General features: G+C 44.5%; 1 protein-coding gene across 1 annotated transcript in view; it reads left to right on the top strand.

Annotated features, from left to right (window-relative positions):
- The first annotated feature begins 2009 nt into the window (after nucleotides 1-2009).
- Nucleotides 2010-21631, top strand: part of LOC141258452 (serine/threonine-protein kinase SBK1-like) — a 28467-nt gene continuing 8845 nt past the window's right edge. The window contains exons 1-4 of the mRNA XM_073673450.1: nucleotides 2010-2075; nucleotides 2235-2430; nucleotides 18422-18589; nucleotides 19281-19483. Coding sequence (XP_073529551.1) covers nucleotides 2010-2075; nucleotides 2235-2430; nucleotides 18422-18589; nucleotides 19281-19483 — 633 coding nt within the window. The remainder of the gene's footprint in view (nucleotides 2076-2234; nucleotides 2431-18421; nucleotides 18590-19280; nucleotides 19484-21631) is intronic.

Here is a 21631-nt window from a genome sequence, read left to right as displayed (position 1 = left end):
AAAAACAACCTCACAAAATGATTCTCCATGTCAGTTACAGATGTGCTAAAGCCAAGCACATTTTTTTTACTTAAATGTTGATAGAAAAAAGCAGCTTTATATATATATAAAAAAAAATAAAATAACTTTTATTTTGACAGCTCTATAGAGCTGTGTGAAGGCTTTATTTTTTTGTGTGTCCAGTTGTATCTTTTAATGATACCTTTCCTGGATTGGCAGGACATTGTGAAGTCTCTTTGTTGCAAATTTTTTGGCAAATTTGAAAAAACCCACTTCTGAGGTTATTTTTTTTCCTCAATCCGGTAATTACGGTTTGGATTAGTTAATTATATATTTTTGTATGTTGGACTTTTACTGATATACAGATGTGGTGATATCAAATAAGCTAATTATATATGTTTTTATATTATTGGGGAAAGTTTGGTGATTCAAACTAGATTTTTTACTTATTTTCTTGCTTTTTGATCAATGTTTTTTAGCCTTAAGGGAATTAAGCCTGCAAGATTCTGATTGCTGTATTGCTGTATATACCTAAATTAACATTCTTATATGAAATTAAACCAGACAGGTCTTAACAGGAGGACAAAAATGAAAGCTATGGCTTTCAGTAGGCTTAGATAGTAAGTTTAAACAATTTACCCCCTGCAGTTGTGTAATGGGGGGCGATAATGGGTGCTGGTGCAGGTAAATCATCAATTACGGGCATATAAATACCACTGTCAGCATTGAAATGGTTAATCGGCAGTAATCTGAGTACTCTCCAATTGCTGCAGATATAGGCAGGTGGCAGCTATGTAATACAGCTAGCATCTGCCTGGTATGGTGCATGCTCAGCTCCTGAGCCCGCTCCATACATTTGCCGCACAACATAAACATTTCCATTATGTGTTGGCTAAGTAGCTAATAAATCTTGTATTTTCTCAGCAGCTAGAAGCTTTATGTTACCCTCTGACATGCCAGCCCAAGACCTTGATGATGCCAGATCCTGTGTTGACAAGAAAAATCCTACTGACCTTTCCTGCCTTGAATTCTGCAAAGAGATTGGAGAGGGAGGATTTGGAAAAGTAAGTGTGAATTTATCCTCCTTCATGTTCCCCAATATATCCTGCACTAGATACATGGGAGGGACATACATATTCATTACAGGATACACATAAGTAATGATAACTGGGATAATCTAGTGATCCATTACACAGATCTATGTGGTAATTGACAGAGTTTGTTCTGATCTGTTGTGATTTTCCTCCAGGTCATCTTGGCATCAGATCCGGTCAGTGAAGAACGTCTGGCTGTTAAAATAATGGATAAAAGTCGTTGCAAGAAAGAGAAAATCTATACAGAGGTAGAAGTACTAAGAATGACTGCTGGGTGCCACTACCTAATATCTCTGCGGGCATTTATGGAGACACCAAACGAGTATCTAATTGCCATGGACTATATGGCCAGAGGAGACTTGTTTGATCACATGGCACATTGGATGCCGTTCGATATTGAGACAACAAGGTAAATGTCTTATACTGAATGTTGATAATCCGCTGCCCGTACATTGTAGTAGTAATGTATGTAACCACTGATCCATCTTCTACTTTCTACTCCACAGACTCTTTGCAGCAGAGATGGTGTGTGGACTCCAATTCCTGCATGAACGTGGCATCATACATTGGTAATCAGCTCATTTTCATAAATCTTTCACCCCCGACTGTTGTCTCCTTACATTGGCGTCCTAATGGTATATCGCACTGACGAGTCATGAACAGGAATATATGAGATTATACCTGAAAAATTCTACTGTTACGTTGTAATTCATGTCTATGTTCTGCTGCTGTGATACTGTAATTTCTCTCTGGATCAATAAAGTGTATTGTATCATATCTGTTGTGGAAAATTCTGTTCATGAATTGTTCTCACAGTCAGTGTCTGCTCCTTCTTCCTGCAGTGACCTGAAGCCAGAGAACATCCTTCTCGACGATGTCGGACACATTAAAATCACCGACTTTGGTTTATCAGCCATGAATGTTTTTGAGGATGATACCTTGGATAACTTTGTCGGCTCTAAGGGATACATCGCTCCAGAGGTAAGGAACATCCCTGTATGATTAATTCCAATAGTAGGACTGAGGGGTAATCTGATCCCAATATATCTTACTCATATTTGATCACAGACCGGTCCTTAATCTGTGTGCAAATCCCCTTTCCAGTATTTTCAGCTCATCTCCAATCTTATGTTCCCACAGATAATGGATGGTGGTGGTTACAACCATAAGGCAGACTCATTTTCCTTTGGCGTCATCCTATATAAGATGATCATGGGTGAACAGCCATTCTACAGCCGAGGATCATTGGAGGAATACCACCATTCTCTACATGAAGACGTCCCATATTTTCCTCCTGAGATCTGCTTTGATACTATTGACATCATAGAAGGAGTGAGTAGGATTATATGAAGACGGATGATGGAGGATTAAAAGAAGAGATAAAAGATCAAATGTGGACAGGGCATAGACATTGTGTAATAACTTGTCAGTAATAATACATAATATGATGACTAATGGTCTCTATCCTTTTCTAGCTTCTCTGCACAACTCCTTTTCTCCGGTTTGCCATAACAGCTTACATTAGATCCCACCCGTTCTTCTGCTCTATAGATTGGAGCGATGTGGAGTCCGGCAGAGCTGACCCGCCATTCTGATAGGACTTCTGTAAGTACAACGCATAGGGACATCCATGGTATGATCACTGCCCAGTAACACACTTACTCACTATACACCTTATCCTTATATCCCCCTCCCCAAATATACTGTATATATGTGAGGAGCTGATTCTCAGACATGTTTGTTTATTCTCTTACAGGACTACTAGGCTGATAAAAATCAGTTACAACTAGGTGGGAAGGATATGGACAGAAAGAAGGAAGCTGCTGCTCCTTCTCCTACTTGGCCATGTACAGACAGAAGGATTTCTCCAATAACATTCTCAGAAAATCTGTGGTTAGCTCTCCCTGATATTTGGATAAACTGCCCCACCGAGCTCCTTCAAAAACTGTGTGCAAGTGGCAATTACCTAAAAGAACTGAAGAAGGAAAAAGGAGGTCACCAAACATTGATGTGATTTTAGATTTAACCTTTGTTCATTCATTTTGTGTTTTATTAATTGATAAAAAATAAACTATTAAACTTATTTTTTAAATCATTCTTACTTTGAAGATTTTTTACACACTTGCCTAACAATACTTTTGCACAGTACTGTAATCCTAACCCCTTTAATATACAATGAGATACACGCCAGGGATGTCCCCTTCACCCATTATTATTTGCAATATTACTGGAACCATTTTGCAACACTGATTAGGCAGGATAACGATATCAGTGGTTATAAATATGGAAGTGAAACAGAAAAGACAGGATTATAATCTGGTGATATTATGTTACAGGGCTAAAGTCTGTTAAGAAATGACTATGTAAAATCATTCTTAAAACCCATCTTGAGTGAGAATATATGTGAATCTAATGAACATGTAGAGTCCCTGTGGGTGGAGATAAGGGGAGGGGGAAAAAATAATAAATTACTGATAGAGGTTTGTTATAAGTCTCAAAAGATAATGGAAGCAGCGGAGAATATCCTCATAAAGCAAATAGATGAAGCAGGGACTCAAGGAGAAGTCATTATTTTGGGGGACTTCAACTACCCTGAAATACATTGGGGAACAGAAACCTGTAGTTCCAGCAAAGGTAATAGGTTTTTTGACAACTATGAGAGACAATTACCTTTCACAACTGATTTAGGACCCAACAAGAAGGGGGTCACTGCTAGACCTAATATTAACCAAAAGGCCAGACCGCATATCAAATATACGAGTTGGGGGTCACTTTGGTAATAGAGATCACAAAATAATAAGCTTTCATGTATCCTTTAATAAGATGCGTAGTAGAGGGTTTACAAGGACACTAAACTTCAGGAAAACAAATTTCCAACGGTTGAGAGATGATCTTAGTGTAATAAACTGGGACGATATCCTGAGACAAAAAACTACACAAAGCAAATGGGAGACATTTATTAGCATCCTGAATAGGACCTGTGCACAATATATACCCCTTGAGAATAAACATGCTAGAAATAGGAGGAAACAACTATGGCTAAATAGAGCTGTAAGGGGCGCAATAAGTGACAAAAAAAAAGCATTTAGAGAACTAAAGTAAGTAGGTAGTGACGAAGCATTAAATAAATACGGAAAATTAAATTAAATTCTGTAAAAACCAAGGCAGCAAAGATTGAGACAGAGACTCATTGCCAGAGAAAGTAAAAATAATCCCAAAATATTCTTTAACTACAGAAATGTTAAGAAATAATAATAATAATAATAATAATAATAATAATAATGATAGTGTTGGCCATCTTAAAAATAGTCTGGGTGAAATGGTGGATGAGGATGAGGAAAAAGCCAATATGCTAAATGATTTTTTTTCAACAGTATTTACACAAGAAAATCACATGACAGAAAACATGATTAGGTATCACAAAAATTCTCCATTAAATGTTACTTGCTTAACCCAGCAGGAAGTACGACCGCGTCTAAAAATCACTAAAGTTGACAAATCCCCGGGCCCGGATGGAATACACCCGCGAGTACTGCAGGAATTAAGTAAAGTCATAGATAGACCATTATTTTTAATCTTTAAAGATTCCATAATAATAGGGTTTGTACCACAGGACTGGCATATAGCAAATGTGGTGCCAATATTCAAAAAGGGGACAAAAACCGAGCTTGGAAATTATAGGCCAGTAAGCTTAACCTCTACTGTGGGTAAAATCCTTGAGGGTTTTCTAAGAGATTCTATACTAGAGTATCTGAAGAAGAATAACCTCATGACACCAATATCAACATGGGTTTACGAGGGACCGTTCCTGTCAAACTATTCTGATCAGCTTTTATGAAGAGGTAAGTTCCGGACTGGACCAAGGAAATGCAGTGGATGTTGTGTAAATGGACTTTTCAAAAGCTTTTCATACGGTTCCACACAAAAGGTTGATACTGTGGGTACTGAAAGTATTCAGACCCCTTTAAATTTTTCACTCTTTGTTTTATTGCAGTCATTTGGTAAATTCTAAAAAGTTCATTTTTATCTCATTAATGTACACTCTGCACCCCATCTTGACTGAAAAAAACAGAAATGTAGAAATTTTAGCAAATTTATTAAAATATCAAAACTGAAAGATCACATGGTCATAATTATTTAGACCCTTTGCTCGGTATTGAGTAGAAGCACCCTTTTGAGCTAGTAAAGCCATGAGTCTTCTTGGGAGTGATGCAACAAGTTTTTCACACCTGAATTTGAGGATCCTCCGCCATTCTTCCTTGCAGATCCTCTCCAGTTCTGTCAGGTTGGATGGTGAACGTTGGTGGACACCATTTTCAGGTCTCTCCAGAGATGCTCAATTGGATTTAGGTCAGGGCTCTGGTTGGGTCAGTTAAGAATGGTCACAGAGTTGTTCTGAAGGTACTCCTTTGTTATTTTAGCTGTATGCTTAGGGTCATTGTCTTGTTGGAAGGTGTACCTTCAGCCAAGTCTGAGGTCCAGAGCACTCTGGAAGAGGTTTTCATCCAGGATATCTCTGTACTTGGCCGCATTCAAGTTTCCTTCAATTGCAACCAGTCGTCCTGCCCCTGCAGCTGAAAAATAGCCTCATAGCATGATGCTGCCACCATCCTGTTTCACTGTTGGGATTGTATTGGGCAGGTGATGAGCAGTGCCTGGTTCTCTTCACACATACCGCTTAGAATTATCACCAAAAAATTCTATCTTCATCTCATCAGACCAGAGAATTATTTCTCATAGTCTGGGAGTCCTTCATGTGTTTTTGAGCAAACTCTATGTGGGCTTTTATATGTCTTGCACTGAGGAGAGGCTTTTTTCGGTCCACTCTGCCATAAAGGCCTGACTGGTGGAGGGCTGCAGTGATGGAGGGCTTCCATCTCCCTACTGCATCTCTGGAGCTCAGCCACAGTGATCTTGGGGTTCTTCTTTACCTCTCTCACCAAGGCTCTTCTTCCATGATTGCTCAGTTTGGCTGGACGGCTAGGTCTAGGAAGACTTCTGGTGGTCCCAAACTAATTCCATTTAAGGATTCTGGAGGCCATTGTGCTTTTAGGAACCTTGAATACTACAGAAATTCTTTTGTAACCTTCTTTCTCTGAGCTCCTTGGGCAGTTCCTTTGAGCTCATGATTCTCATTTGGTCTGACATGCACTGTGAGCTGTGAGGTCTTATATAGACAGGTGTGTGCCTCTACAAATCAAGTCATATCAGTTTAATTAAACACAGCTGGACTCCAATGAAGGAATAAATCCATCTCTAGGAGGATCACAGGGAAATGGACAGCATGTGCCTTAAATATGAGTGTCTGAGCAAAGGGTCTGGATACTTATGACCATGTGATATTTCATTGTTTTTTTTAATAAATTTGCAAAAATGTGTACATTTCTGTTTTTTTTCAGTCAAGATGGGGTGCAGAGTGTACTTTATTTAGAAAAAAATGAAATTTTAGAATTTACCAAATGGCTGCAATGAAACAAAGAGTGTTCTACGTCTGGAGGAAAGAAGGTTTAATCATAATCAAAGACGCAGATTCTTTACTGTAAGAGCAGTGAGACTATGGAACTCTGAGCCGCATGATGTTGTAATGAGTGATTCACTATTAAAATTTAAGAAGGGCATGGATGCCTTTCTTGAAAAGTATAATATTACAGGTTATATATAGTAGATTCCGTGATTGGGCGTTGATCCAGGGAACTAGTGTGATTGTCACATGTGGAGTCAGGAAGGAATTTTTTCCCCCAATGTGGAACTTAGTGTTTGCCACGTGGGTTTTTTTTGCCTTCCTCTGGATCAACATGTTAGGCGATGGGTTGATTTAAATGGACTTAGTCTTCCTTCAACCTCAAAACTATGTTACTATGTTACTGCAGCCCAACACCATTCGGGACTTTATGGCAGAGTGGCCCAACGGAAGCCTCTCCTCAGTGCAAGACATATGAAAGCCCACATAGAGTTTGCTCAAAAACACATTAATGACTCCCAGACTATGAGAAATAATATTCTCTGGTCTGATGAGACGAAGATAGAACTTTTTGGTGATAATTCTAAGCGGTATATGTGGAGAAAACCAGGCACTGCTCATCACCTGCCCAATACAATCGCAACAGTGAAACATGGTGGTGGCAGCATTAGAGAGGATGACTGGTTACAATTGAAGGAAACATGAATGCGGCCAAGTTCAGAGATATCCTGGATGAAAACCTCTTCCAGAGTGCTCTGGACCTCCGACTTGGCCGAAGGTTCACCTTCCAACAAGACAATGAACCTAAGCACACAGCTAAAATAACAAAGGAGTGGCTTCAGAAATACTCTGTGACCATTCTTGACTGGCCCAGCCAGAACCCTGACCTAAACCCAATTGAGCATCTCTGGAGAGACCTGAAAATGGCTGTCTATCAACGTTCACCATCCAACCTGACAGAACTGGAGAGGATCTGCAAGGAAGAATGGCAGAGGATCCGGAAATCCAGGTGTGAAAAACTTGTTGCATCATTCCCAAGAAGACTCATGGCTGTACTAGCTCAATACTGAGCAAAGGGTCTGAATACTTATGACCATGTGATATTTCAGTTTTTCTTTTTTAATAAATTAGCAAAAATTTCTACATTCATGTTTTTTTCAGTCAAGATGGGGTGCAGAGTGTACATTAATGAGAGAAAAAATTAACATTTTAGAATTTACCAAATGGCTGCAATGAAACAAAGAGTGAAAAATTTAAAAGGGTTCTGAATTCTTTCAGTACCCACTGTATATAGATAATCTCCTCAACATTGAACTTGCAAAAGAAAGGAGTAAAATCCCTGCCATTATCGAAATCACAGGGTTTGAAAATAACTATAGAAGAGCGGAAACGTTGCCTTGTCTCACATATTTTAAAAGGAATAAACTACTTTTTGGATTTTTTTTTCAATTTTCTCTTTTTGGAAATAGATCGACAGAATACAATAAATATATAAAATCTTGTTGTACTTTAGTGACTCATATACCCGTGATGTTTCTGTTCTGCTTGGGGTCTTTCGAAAACTGAAAATGTTCCATGTATTTGGTAATAAAGTTTCTCACTTTATTAAGCTCCATTGTTGAGGTTCTGCTTGCTTGTTTCTCTGTTATTAGAGGCACAGGGTCAGGGATCCAGGACTTGCCCCCTATTTTAAGTACAGTACTGTTTTCTTGCACAGAATATAACAACATATGTCTGAGTGGTGGTTTTATTAGGATAATGGATTGTGCTATATTGTTGCAACAAAAACAATGAAAAAAACTGAACTTTTAGTTAATAGTGGGGGGTTCCCCCATTCAGGCCTATTATCTATTATCCTGACCGGGAACAGGAGCGCCCCCTGTTATGGATGACCCAGCACCTAACTGGTTTCACTGGATACTGTGTAATGCTTCATCTCACCACTGGGGATGCTGCAGAATAATGGAGCACTTACTACTAGATATCTCCACAAATTTAAGTGATCTGATCATAGCTGTAATAAACAAATTTGTTTAAAATATTATTTAAACACATTTTAATTAATAATATCAAATAAAAATAATTTAATTAAAAATATGTATTAAATGGACACTTGTATAGACTGTTGATGAGGTTCTGGCCAAGCGCACAATATGGGTGAAGACCCAGGGGCAGATGTAAGTGTTTGGCTTCCAGGGAGAAGGAGACACCTGAGGCTATGGGAAAAGCCTGATTGTACTAATGAGCTGCACAATAACCAGTGTCCACATAGGAGCGGCTAATGTGATGCTAATGGCTACAAGTGAAACCCTCTGAGCACATCCATATGTAATTCTAGAAGCTGTAGATCTATGGTGGTCTCCACAGGTGATCTGTTCTGTGGGAAAGTTGTCTGGCACCGAGATCACTGATCAGAGACGGCTCATAAGAGCTCACTCACACTGCCGTATAACATGGCCGAGTGTTATCTGATGATTTATCGGATAGCTCTCGGTCCAATGTTATACTATGGGGCAGTGCAGATCTGAGATTATTTCCTCGTGCCGAAACGTAGAAATTACGATCTGCATCTTCTCTGCTCCTGTGATTCTCACATGCCGGATAATCGGATCACACTGAGGTGACTCTTGGATCAGACACTGAAAAATATTGAGCTGAGTGTCAATAGCATAATGGGCACGATTTTATCACATGAGAGAATATATGTCAGTGTGAACGAACCCTAATTTTGAGCACATCTGTAATAGAGATAAATAATTGTTCATCACCACATTGTTCCTGGATGAGGGGAGAAGTTGTTCTTGGAGGATGTTTTGATCACATTCTTTATTCATGGTCATGTTCTTGGGAAAAATTGTGAGGGATCCCCTACATGGATGAGAAGCCCGCACACATGAGTGGTCTCAGGATACTTCACTGTTGGCAGACACAGGACTTATAGCAGCTCTCGTCTATTCTCTACTCCAAGAGTAGACAACCAGAAAAAGACAATGGAGGGACCTAAACAAGTGTAAAGTTACTTCACCATCTTGTCAATAACATATGGATTTAATATTACAGAGACAAATATCAGACAAGTTTTGTCGGCTTCAGTTCAGATTTATATTATTTTACTTTTTCATTATGGTGATAATATATATCTGTAATAGGAAATCCGCCCGTCTGCAATAATTGCTCCTAACAGGATAAATGTAGGTGTGCGGCTGTATTCTGCCAGCAATCCGGAAATCAAACGTCTTGTAGTATCGGGGTAAAGCTGACATGAGCATCTTAAGAACAAGTCCGGACATTACAGCTGTGCTCAGGATTGTGTGTGGATTTTATATTGTAAATCTACAATTTACAGCTCAATGTAGATAAAGATTTCATAAACCTCATCCCCATAGAGCTGAAAAATCAGCGTATAATCAGAGCTGGCGGCAGAGTTATCAGAGGGGTTTCCCTCTGTACATTTATTCACCAACACCGGAGTTACTGCCTTATTCATAACGACCAGATTAATATTGTCCGGAGTCTTCACCGTCCAACAGCAGATACATGTAAGATGGAGGATAGTCAGGAGGTCGGGAGAGAAGGCGGCTGGCCAATCTTACACTGGGGCATCAATCACAAGTCTGTTCTTCATGGATAGGACTAGTGCCCATTACAGGCTATGTGGCCGTTCACATGTCCGTTTCCTCTAGAACAACTGGACAAAAAAAGGTTGTGACGTCTCCATTTTTGACCGTTTTGCAAGGAAAAACTTTCATAAAAAAACAGACAATTGCTCAGGTGGCGTCCATGTGTTATCCATGTATTGTCCATTTTTTCTATTTAATGAGTAGGAGAAATTTGGATTTTTTTTTGCATAAAAGAAAGATAGATGCCCCACTGATGGGAAAAACTGAGATATGGACAAAAAATGGGTAAAAATCAGATCGAGCGCCCTGATCAAAAATATTCTGTTTGATTTTTATTAAAAACATTTCTTATCTGAATGAGACGTTTCTGGAAATAGTATGAGTTTGTGCAGGTAATGTCCGCAGTGTATTACTGCTGCAGATAAGGGGCTGACATCTTACAAATCTCACCCAAATGCTCCTCAAGTTTCCATTGTAGAATTGGACATGGAGTCTGGATTTATTAATAAATTCCTACAGATGTTATTAGTGTGAATGAGGAAGAAATAATCTCAAATCAAATCTGAAAAAAAATATTTTACTTGCGATATTTTGTATGGATTTTCAGTGAATTATTTCTTTCCCTCCTTCATTATCCACACAATTCGCTGCAGATTTGATTTACTAATTATCCAGCAGATTTTTTTTAGATTTGCTGCAAAAAAAAACTTACAAAACCACCAACTCTGAGCTGTGTGTGGACTTCAGAAGCCCCTACACATTAGATATATCTAGAATGAGACGTCTGATTCCAATATAATGAGCGACCGTTGTCTGTGGTGGAAACAGACGATTGTGCATATCGACCGATGACCATTTGTAATATTTTAAAAACACTGGTCCAGTGAGTTGGATTTTTTCGGCAGCTGATCAGATCTATTGCTCAAAAAAGAAATATTGGCCAATATATTCTATGATCTGTTTGGGGAAATCACTGAACAATTGTTTGTTGCCCCATTTCCATCTAATGTGTATGGGGCCATTACCCTTAGTTGTATTAGCAGCTTTACTAAAGGATAAATAGACAATTCTGTTATTTCCATGTAATAATAAAGTCAGTTGGGACAAGACTATTCTACAGGATATGTTGATTCAGTTTATGTCCATGAACACTGGACACAAGAACCATGCATGACAAATGTATATTTATATAAAACCTTGGGTCCAGTTTCTCTATTGGTGAAAGCAGCAGGAAATCGGGAAGCTGAGATGTTACCATAGGGAATAAAATAACTTCAGAACTAATTACATTAGCAATTAACTAGCAACACAAACAATACTAAGGCGGGCTCCTCCCTGATACCATAATGGTACAACAAGCTCTTTAGTCAGTCTATTCACAGCTATTTAAATGACAATAGTGTCTACTGAATGTCCAAGTTCTAGGTGAAACATTCATCTGTAATTCAATTGAGATTTTTGACTTCCAATTGGCAAAGGAGGAGGATGGACCTCAATGCCAGGTAGCTGCTTCCCTATAAAAGCTGTAGCGCCGGCGTCCCTGCCCTCTGCTAGGCAGGGACGCTGTTCCCCTCACCCCTCTGCTCCGAGCCCGGCGTCCTCCTCCCGCTCTGCTGGCAGCGCGCGCTCCTTCCCGGTCACTGTGCTTAGGGCGCGCTCCCTCCCTCTTAAAGGGGCCGCGCGCGCCGTCCTAAGGAGTCCCCGGCCAATGGCCGGAGGACTTCACCATATATAAGGCACCTCCTCCAAAATGGAGGTGCCCGAGCAATGTTGTTGCACTGTTCACTACTCTGCTTCAGCCCTCAGGTCCCGTTGCCAGTTACCTGCCAGTTACCTGCCAGTTTGCTGTCTGTTTCCTGCCTGACATTCCTCCTACCTGCTTGGTAGCCTGTGGTCCGACGGTCTGCCTTCCTACTCCTATCAGTCTGTCTATGGACCAGCTTGCCCGCTCACCTGGGAGCGCACATCTGCTACCTGCCTGCTAGCCTACCTGGAGGCTCCGTCGTCACGTGCTGTGACCACCTGCCATTCCAGAGACTCCTGCCCGCTCACCTGGGAGCGCACATCTGCTACCTGCCTGCTAGCCTACCTGGAGGCTCCGTCGTCACGTGCTGTGACCACCTGCCATTCCAGAGACTCCTGCCCGCTCACCTGGGAGGGCTCATCTGCTGCCTGTCTGTTGGCCTACCTGGAGGCTCCGCCGTCACATGCTGTGACCACCCGTTTATCCAGAGACTCTCGCTTGCTCACCTGGGAGCACACATCTACCATCTGCCTGCTAGCCTACCTGGAGGCTCAGCCATCACAGGTCGTACCTACCCTTTACCCAGAGACTGCCCCGGTCACTTGCCGTGACCTCCTGCCCATTCATCCAGAGACTGCCCCGGTCACTTGCCGTGACCTCCTGCCTGTTCATCCAGAGACTACCCCGGTCACTTGCCGTGACCTCCAGCCCGTTCACCCAGAGACTGTCCCGGTCACCTGCTGTGACTGCCTGCCCGTCTTCCCTGGTCACCACCCGCTCCCTTACAAGGACCGCCCCCTTGTATAGTAGCTCAGAGGTTCCGCCTCCCAGACCCGTTACAGTTTGCTCGGGCCATGGAACCCGGTAGCACCCAAGCTCCCTCACTCTCGGACCTGTGTAATGAACTGTCCCGTCAGAGGTCCCAACAGGAGTCCATCCTGGGTCACCTGATGAATGTCAATTCTCGCCTGGACACTCTGACTGCTCCACCAGCAACCACCGCCAGTGCCATGACTCGCAATCCGGCAGCTCCGCTGCCCACCAATACTATGGTATCCTACCCCGGACCCCGGCTTTCTGCACCTCCTCGCTTCGGAGGCGACTCCGCTCAGGCTCGGGGCTTTATAAATCAGTGCACCCTGCACTTTGAACTCCTGTCCCACCAGTTTAACTCCGACCGCGCCAAAATTGCCTTCATCATGTCCCATCTCACCGGGGAGGCCCTGGCCTGGCTAAATCCTCTATGGGAGAGAGGAGACCCCCTGGTGTCCGGCTTGGCTGCCTTTCTCACGGCTTTCCGGAAAGTCTTCGACGAACCTGGACGGAAGACCTCATCCGCATCATCTCTGCTACGCCTCAGTCAGGCAAGCCTCACCGTGGGCCAATATGCCATAAGGTTCCGTACCCTTGCCTCGGAGCTGGCCTGGGATAACGACGCTCTGGTATCTGTCTTCTGGGAGGGTCTGTCCGGCCGTATTAAAGATGAACTCGCCGGTCGACCTAATAACTCTTGCCACCCGGATTGACCTACGGTTCCAGGAGCGTGCCAAAGAAGTCACCCGTGAGAGGAGGTTTCCACGTCTAGCTCCTACTTCTCAGAAACCCGTCACTCCCTCCGTTTCTCCCCAGGTACACTCTCCTGAGCCTATGCAGGTCGACCAGACCAAGATGGTCAAAACCCGTCAGGACTTACGCCGTGCCGAGGGGAGCTGCTTCTACTGTGGCAGTAAGGAGCACCGGATCCGTACCTGCCCGGAGAGGTCGGGAAACGCCTGTGTCTAGGTTCGCTCAGAGAGGTCGACCTAGACAAGAATAAATCCTCTCCATCTCTGCTGCTGTCAGTCTCAATTATCTGCGGGGAGAATCGTTATTTCGAACTAGCCCAACTTGACTCTGGAGCGGCCGGGAATCTTATTTCACAGGCCCTGGTAGAAAAATACCGCATTTCCACCAAACCTCTGGCTATACCATTATCTGTCGCTGCCGTGTATGGGGGCCTCTTACCACGTCCCATCCAACTCATCACCGAATCCATAACTCTGCAGGTGGGAATGCTGCATTCTGAGAGCATCTCTTTTCATGTTCTGCCTGGACTCTCTCACGCCCTCTTACTAGGTCTACCTTGGCTCCAGAGAAAAGCACCCGTGCTTGACTGGCAGACCGGAGAAGTCCTTCGCTGGGGACAGGACTGTCATAAGACTTGTTTGGTTCCTGTTCATCCTGCCCGTCCTTCTCCTACCCCAACTAATCTACCTGGACTTCCGATTCCCTATTGGTCATTTGCTGATGTCTTTAATAAAAAGGAGGCAGAGACATTACCCCCTCATAGACCATACGACTGTCCTATCGACCTGTTACCCGGTACTACTCCTCCCCGTGGGCGTATTTACCCATTGTCCGCTGCTGAGACCCAGTCGATGTCCGAATATATTGAGGAGAATTTGGCCAGGGGATTCATCCGGAAATCTACCTCCCAGGCGGGAGCAGGCTTCTTTTTCGTAAAAAAGAAGGACGGCTCTCTCCGTCCCTGTATAGACTATAGAGGCCTTAACCAGATCACGGTGAAGAATAAGTACCCCCTTCCGCTCATTCCGGAGTTATTTGATCGTCTGAGGGGGGCTAGAATCTTCACCAAACTGGACCTCCGTGGGGCGTACAACCTGGTTCGTATCCGTCAGGGGGATGAATGGAAGACGGCATTCAACACCCGGGACGGCCACTATGAATATCTGGTAATGCCCTTTGGTCTCTGTAACGCTCCTGCCGTCTTTCAAGAGTTGGTCAATGACATCTTCCGGGACCTTCTCTACTCCTGCGTAGTGGTGTACCTGGACGACATCTTGGTCTTCTCTCCGGATCTCCAGACTCACCGGAGGGACGTTCGGCAGGTCCTGCTCAGGCTCAGGCAGAATCACCTCTTCGCTAAATACGAGAAGTGCCTCTTTGAGCAGACCTCGCTTCCGTTTTTGGGCTACATTATTTCTCAGACCGGCCTACGAATGGATCCAGAGAAACTGTCTGCCATCGAGAAATGGCCTCGACCGGAGGGGTTGAAGGCCATTCAGCGGTTCCTGGGCTTCGCCAACTACTACCGCCTCTTCATACCACACTTCTCTTCCCGGACTGCCCCAATTTCCGCGCTCACCCGTAAGGGTACTAATCCCAAAGAGTAGCCGCCCGAAGCAGAGGAGGCCTTTCTTTCCTTAAAACAGGCCTTCTCTTCCGCCCCGGTGCTGCATCGCCCGGAGGGCAACAAGCAGTTCTTCCTGGAAGTTGACGCCTCCTCCTCTGGAGCCGGAGCGGTACTTACTCAAAAATCATCTTCCGGGAGGATGGTAACTTGCGGCTTCTTCTCTAAACTCTTCTCCTCCTCAGAGCGCAATTATTCCATAGGAGACCGAGAGTTATTGGCCATCAAACTGGCATTGGAGGAGTGGCGTTACCTGCTCGAGGGGGCTCTTCACCCGGTAATAATTTACACTGACCACAAGAACTTGGCTTACCTCCAGCATGCCCAGAGACTTAACCCGCGCCAAGCCCGGTGGTCCTTGTTTTTTGCTCGCTTTGATTTTGTTCTTCATTTTCGCCCGGCTGACAAAAACGTCAAGGCGGACGCCTTGTCTCGATCCTTTCTGGTGTCTGATCTCGAGGAAGATCCGAAACACATCATCGATCCCGCCAGAGTAATGCAGGTGGCTCCCGTGAGTCTAAATCGTCTCCCTCCCGGAAAGACGTTCGTATCAGTACCTGATCGGGAGAAGATCCTTCACTGGGGTCACTCGTCTAAACTGGCTGGCCACGCCGGTCAGAGAAAGACCCTCCAGCTTATTACCCGGCACTACTGGTGGCCTACCCTGCACAAGGACGTAATAGACTTTGTTTCTGCCTGTGTGTCCTGCGCCCGCAACAAGGTTCCGAGACATCTGCCAGCCGGTCGCCTCCTTCCGCTTTCTGTACCTGCTGCCCCCTGGCAGCATATAGCAATGGACTTTATAACTGACCTCCCAGTCTCTGCCGGTTGTACGGTCATTTGGGTGGTCGCTGACCGCTTCTCCAAGATGGCTCATTTCGTTCCCCTGCCAGGCCTCCCGTCTGCACCCGAGCTAGCTAAAGACTTTATTCGTCACATCTTTCGTCTTCATGGCCTGCCCCTCCACATCGTGTCGGATCGTGGGGTACAGTTCACCTCACGCTTCTGGAGAGCCACTTGTAAACTGCTAGACGTCACCCTGGACTTCTCTTCCGCTTACCACCCACAGTCCAATGGTCAAGTGGAGCGGATCAATCAGAACCTGACCAGTTACCTCCGGCACTTCGTTAATGCCCATCATTCAGACTGGGTGGATCTCCTACCATGGGCCGAGTTCTCTTATAACAATCACGAGAGCGAATGCTCCTCCAAATCCCCGTTTTTTGTAGTCTTTGGTCAGCATCCTCGGATTCCTTTTCCTGTCTCCACCTCTGTGGACAACCCGGCTGCGGAATCTCTCGTTAGCAAATTTTCCTCCATTTGGGAGAGTACCCGATCCGCACTCCTTCAGTCGTCCGAACGGATGAAAAGACACGCTGACAAAAAACGCCTGGATCCTCCACAATTTCGTCCTGGAGATAAAGTCTGGCTCTCATCTAAATATGTCCTACTCAAGATACCTTCTTACAAGTTAGGGCCTCGGTTCATCGGTCCTCTGGAGGTCATCAGTCAGATCAACCCGGTGGCCTATAAATTGAAACTCCCGGCCAACTTACGGATCCCTAACTCCTTCCATGTATTTCTCCTCAAACCTGTGGTACTTAACTCTTTTTCCAAGTCTACAGGTACACCTCCTGCTCCGGTTTCTGCTGAGGACGAGTTTGAGGTAGAGAACATTCTTGCCACCAAAAGGGTAAGAGGAAAGACCTTTTTTCTAGTAGATTGGAAGGGGTTTGGTCCTGAGGAGAGAACGTGGGAGCCCCGGGAGAACATCCATGCCCCTCTAATCCTTGCTAAATTTCTGTCTGGCCTACAAAAGGGGGGGCCTAAAGGGGGGGTACTGTAGCGCCGGTGTCCCTGCCCTCTGCTAGGCAGGGACGCTGTTCCCCTCACCTCTCTGCTCCGTGCCCGGCGTCCTCCTCCCGCTCTGCTGGCAGCGCGCGCTCCTTCCCGGCCACTGTGCTTAGGGCGCGCGCGCTCTCCCTCCCTCTTAAAGGGGCCGCGCCCGCCGTCCTAAGGAGTCCCCGGCCAATGGCCGGAGTACTTCACCATATATAAGGCACCTCCTCCAAAATGGAGGTGCCCGAGCAATGTTGTTGCACTGTTCACTACTCTGCTTCAGCCCTCAGGTCCCGTTGCCAGTTACCTGCCAGATACCTGCCAGATTCCTGCCAGCTTGCTGTCTTATTCCTGCCTGATATTCTGCTACCTGCCTGCTAGCCTGAGGTCCGACGGTCTGCCTTACAACTCCTGTCAGTCTGTCTAAGGACCAGCTTGCCCGCTCACCTGGGAGCGCACATCAGCTACCTGCCTGCTTGCCTGAGGTCCGACGGTCTGCCTTCCAACTCCTGTCAGTCTGTCTATGGACCAGCTTGCCCGCTCACCTGGGAGCGCACATCTGCTACCTGCCTGCTAGCCTACCTGGAGGCTCCGCCGTCACGTGCTGTGACCACCTGCCTGTCCAGTGACTCCTGCCCGCTCACCTGGGAGCGCTCATCTGCTGCCTGTCTGCTAGCCTACCTGGAGGCTCTGCCGTCACGTGCTGTGACCACCCGCCTGTCCAGAGACTTCTGTCCGCTCACCTGGGAGCGCTCATCTGCCGCCTGTCTGTTGGTCTTCCTGGAGGCTCCGCCGTCACATGCTGTGACCACCCGTTTATCCAGAGACTCTCGCCTGCTCACCTGGGAGCTCACGTCTGCCATCAGCCGCCACAGGTCGTACCAACCCTTTACCCAGAGACTGCCCCGGTCACTTGCCGTGACCATCTGCCCGTTCATCCTGAGACTGCCCCGGTCACTTGCCGTGACCTCCTGCCCGTTCTTCCAGAGACTGTCCCGGTCACCTGCTGTGACTGCCTGCCTGGTCGCCACCCACTCCCTTACAAGGACCGCCCCCTTGTATAGTAGCTCAGAGGTTCCGCCTCCCAGACCCGTTACAATGACCCAATACAACAATTATTCCCACTTCTAATAACATTACACCAGGCATAGATTCTAATCTTCTTGCTTGTCATAATCCTCAAAAATATAAAAAATAATCTCTACATACAAACACTTCTGTATTATCGTAGAACCATTTAGAGTAATCCTAATTTTGACCATATCTGTAATTATAATGGCTTCATGGAAAAGTTGCTGGCAACCAATATACCAATCAAGATACTTTTTACAAGGGTTGTCAATCATCCTTTCCTGGACTGGGACATCTTTCTGTTTATTATGGGTTTCTAAATTATGATAGATGCTCAAAGAACCGAGGATTGTGATCATCACATGATGTTGTACTAATCATATTCCTTCTATTGTCCTATAGAGTTGTACAGAGATTGTTGTTTAGCCCAAAGAATCACCAATTTCCAAGCAGCAATGGCCGCCTTCCAAATCTTGGAGATGCTGGAGATTTCTGAATGCTACAACGTCATCAAGAAGCTGGGCCAGGGGTCATATGGAAAAGTTCTACTGGCACAGAACAAATTGACAGGTATATGAACAAGGCAAAAACAAAGAGGGTCATTAATGTAGATTGATGATATAAAAGTGGTAATTTATGTATAAGTATAAAAATGTAATAATGAATTTATCTGGCCATAGAGATGAGATGTTTATCTGTAGGTAATTGGCAGTTCCACATTATTTTAGTAACATCAACTGTATAAATGTCCATACACATAGGAGCAAAGTCATCCAAACTTGCCAAATTTGGCAAGTTTTGATCAATATCTAATATGTATAGAAGATGCCTTACTCTTCCCTGACACATGATGTTGGGTTAAATAATGATCATTTGACCAAAGGGAGGTCAGGAGAAATTGGTGCTGGCCAAATGTTACCTCAATAGCTGTTGATAGTGTATGGGGGCCTTATTTCTTCTGTGTTTGAGTATCCAAATGTCAACAGCTCTCATCAAACTCAGCTGGATCTGCCAACGGTCTGGAGACAGATATCCATGTGTATGGCCAACTTTACTCTCATATGTCATACAAATGGCCATCTAAAAATATATGTAGGCTTCTGCATCATCCATTGTGTGACTGGCAGAAGACATTGGGAGTTAAAGGTTGATAAGTGGATGATAAATACATCTGGCAACACTTTTATTGTGGTAAACTTGGGATTAAACTGGTATTATTATACATTTAATAAATTTTATTTTTTTTCGTGTTTTTTTTTAGGAGAACCAGTGGCTGTGAAATTGGTGAGGAAGGACAGAACTCAACTGCAAACCTTTCTGATGGAGCTGTCATTGTCAATCACCCTCTCTGACCAACCGAACATTATTACCACATATCCCATCTTTATTGGAATTATGGACCACTATGTACTGAGCCAGGAGTTGGCAAAGGCGGGCACCTTGCATCAAATTATCCAAAGTGAGGTAAGAAAGGCCGGCTCCATATGTTCTCTTATAATATACCCATACTTTATTCTGAAACACAAAAAGGTTGGAGATGGATATCAACACTCAGGGGGAGAATTTAGATACTTCCATAAATGATAGCAAGTTAGCTAACTAATGTGTATGGGGTTCTTTGGGAATACATCAAGCACTGTCCCAACAGCAAAATGTTCAAAGTTTAGTGTTCTTGCTTTAGATTAGGCACAACACAAGTAATCTCATGATTAGTGTTGAGCAATACCTTCCGATATCGGGAAATATCGGATCGGATTGGATCGGACCGATACCGAAAAAGTATCGGATATCGCCGATTCCGATACCGGAAACCAATGCAAGTCAAAGGGACAGAAATATCGGAATGAAAATAAACCCTTTCTTTCCTTGTAGGTTAATTCTACATGAAGGAAAACAACTAAGAATAATGTAGAATGTATTGGGGGAGGTGGGGGAGACAATAAAGGCATAGAGGTTTAGCCCAATCAAATGGAATAGCAGGAATTAATATTTTTTTTAAGACGTTCTGAGTTACGGAAATATTGACAATGTTAAGTATTTTTATATTTTGTCAGATTTTTATGTTTCACTACTTCCATGCTCTTCACCTTCTTTTTTACTTCTCCCACACTTTCTCCTTCATCATCCTCAGCATCTTTTTCATCCACTTCTTCTTCACCTTCTTCATCTTCTTCTTCTTCACCTTCTTCGTATTATTCTTTTTTTTGCATTCTTCATATTCTACTTCTTCATCTTCTTCATATTCTTCTTCTTCATCATATTCTTATTTGTGACAGGCATTCCTGTAGTTGTTATCTATAAAAGGTTGGACATTACAAATTTCGTTCTGCCCGTCACAAAAGATTTACAACAGGATTTGTCCGCGTTCAGTTTGGCCTGCAGCAGCAGGTCTTTTCCAGGGGCACCACGAGGAGGAACGGACTCACCCCCATACACTGCTTAGTCATCTTCTGCTTATAATTTAGATATTATCTTTTGCTCTGATTTTTAGTCTTATGCTTAATGTTCTTCCGCTTTTTGTTCTGCAGCTTCTTGTATTTCTGCTTCTTGGTTTTCTGTCTCTTGTTCTTCTGTATCTTGGTGCTTGTCTTCTCTTCTTTGTCCTCTTGGTCAACTTCTTCAGGGTCATCTTCTTGGTCTTCTTCGGGGTGGTCTTCAGGGTCATCGTCTTCGGGAGTCCTCGTCTTCGGGGTCCTCGTCTTCTTCGGGTTGGTCTTCTGGGTCCTCTTCTTCGGGGTCCTTGTCTTCTTCGGGGTGGTCTTCAGAGTCCTCGTCTTCTTCGGGGTGGTCTTCAGGGTCCTCGTCTTCAAGGTCGTCGTCTTCGGGGTCCTCGTCTTCTTAGGGTTGGTCTTCAGGGTCCTCGTCTTCAGGGTCCTCGTCAGGGAGATCCAGAGTGATTACCAAGAACCATTTCAAAAAGCTTGAACTTGGAAATGTAGCAGAAGGTACAAGAAAGCTGAGGAACTACCGAGGACCAGCTGACGGTACTGGAACCCGGATGGGTAGCAGAAGGTACAAGAGCCAATGGAACTGCCGAAGACCAGCTAACGGTACTGGAACTCGGTTACTAAGCAGGAGGTACCTGTGCCAGAAAGCACTTCCAAGGACCAGCAGACGTTGGTGGAACTTGGATACCGAGAAGGAGGCACCTAATCCAAAGGCACTGCCGAGAACCAGCTGATGGTACTGGAACCCGGATGGGTAGCAGAAGGTACCCATGTAAAAAAAAGTTCAAGGCCGCGAGCCGGCCGCAGTTACCAAAACCCACAGTCCTACAGGGGGTGCTTGTCCTATTGGCACTATGGAACCAGCCTTCATTGCCAGATCCCGCAGCCCACATAGGAGTCACCTAAACTGCAGGCACCATAGAGTCGGCTAACCCGACCGCAACACAACAGGACAACGCATTGGAGGCAAAGTGACGTTGACACTACCCGGAAACAGCTGGCGTGCTGGAACCAGGCTGGGCAGAAGGGAGTACCCGTGCCAAAGACACTGCCGAGAACCAGCTGACGGTACTGGAACCCGGATGGGTAGTAGAAGGTACAAGAGCCAATGGAACTGCCGAAGACCAGCTGAGGGTACTGGAACTCGGTTACTAAGCAGGAGGTA

This window comes from Phyllobates terribilis, unplaced genomic scaffold (genome assembly GCF_046119375.1).
Source record: "Phyllobates terribilis strain yellow unplaced genomic scaffold, ASM4611937v1 Scaffold_3__8_contigs__length_932513732, whole genome shotgun sequence".
In the NCBI taxonomy this organism is placed as follows: domain Eukaryota; kingdom Metazoa; phylum Chordata; class Amphibia; order Anura; family Dendrobatidae; genus Phyllobates; species Phyllobates terribilis.
The sequence above is the reverse complement of the archived record's forward strand: the minus strand, read 5'-3'. Positions and strand labels throughout refer to the sequence as shown.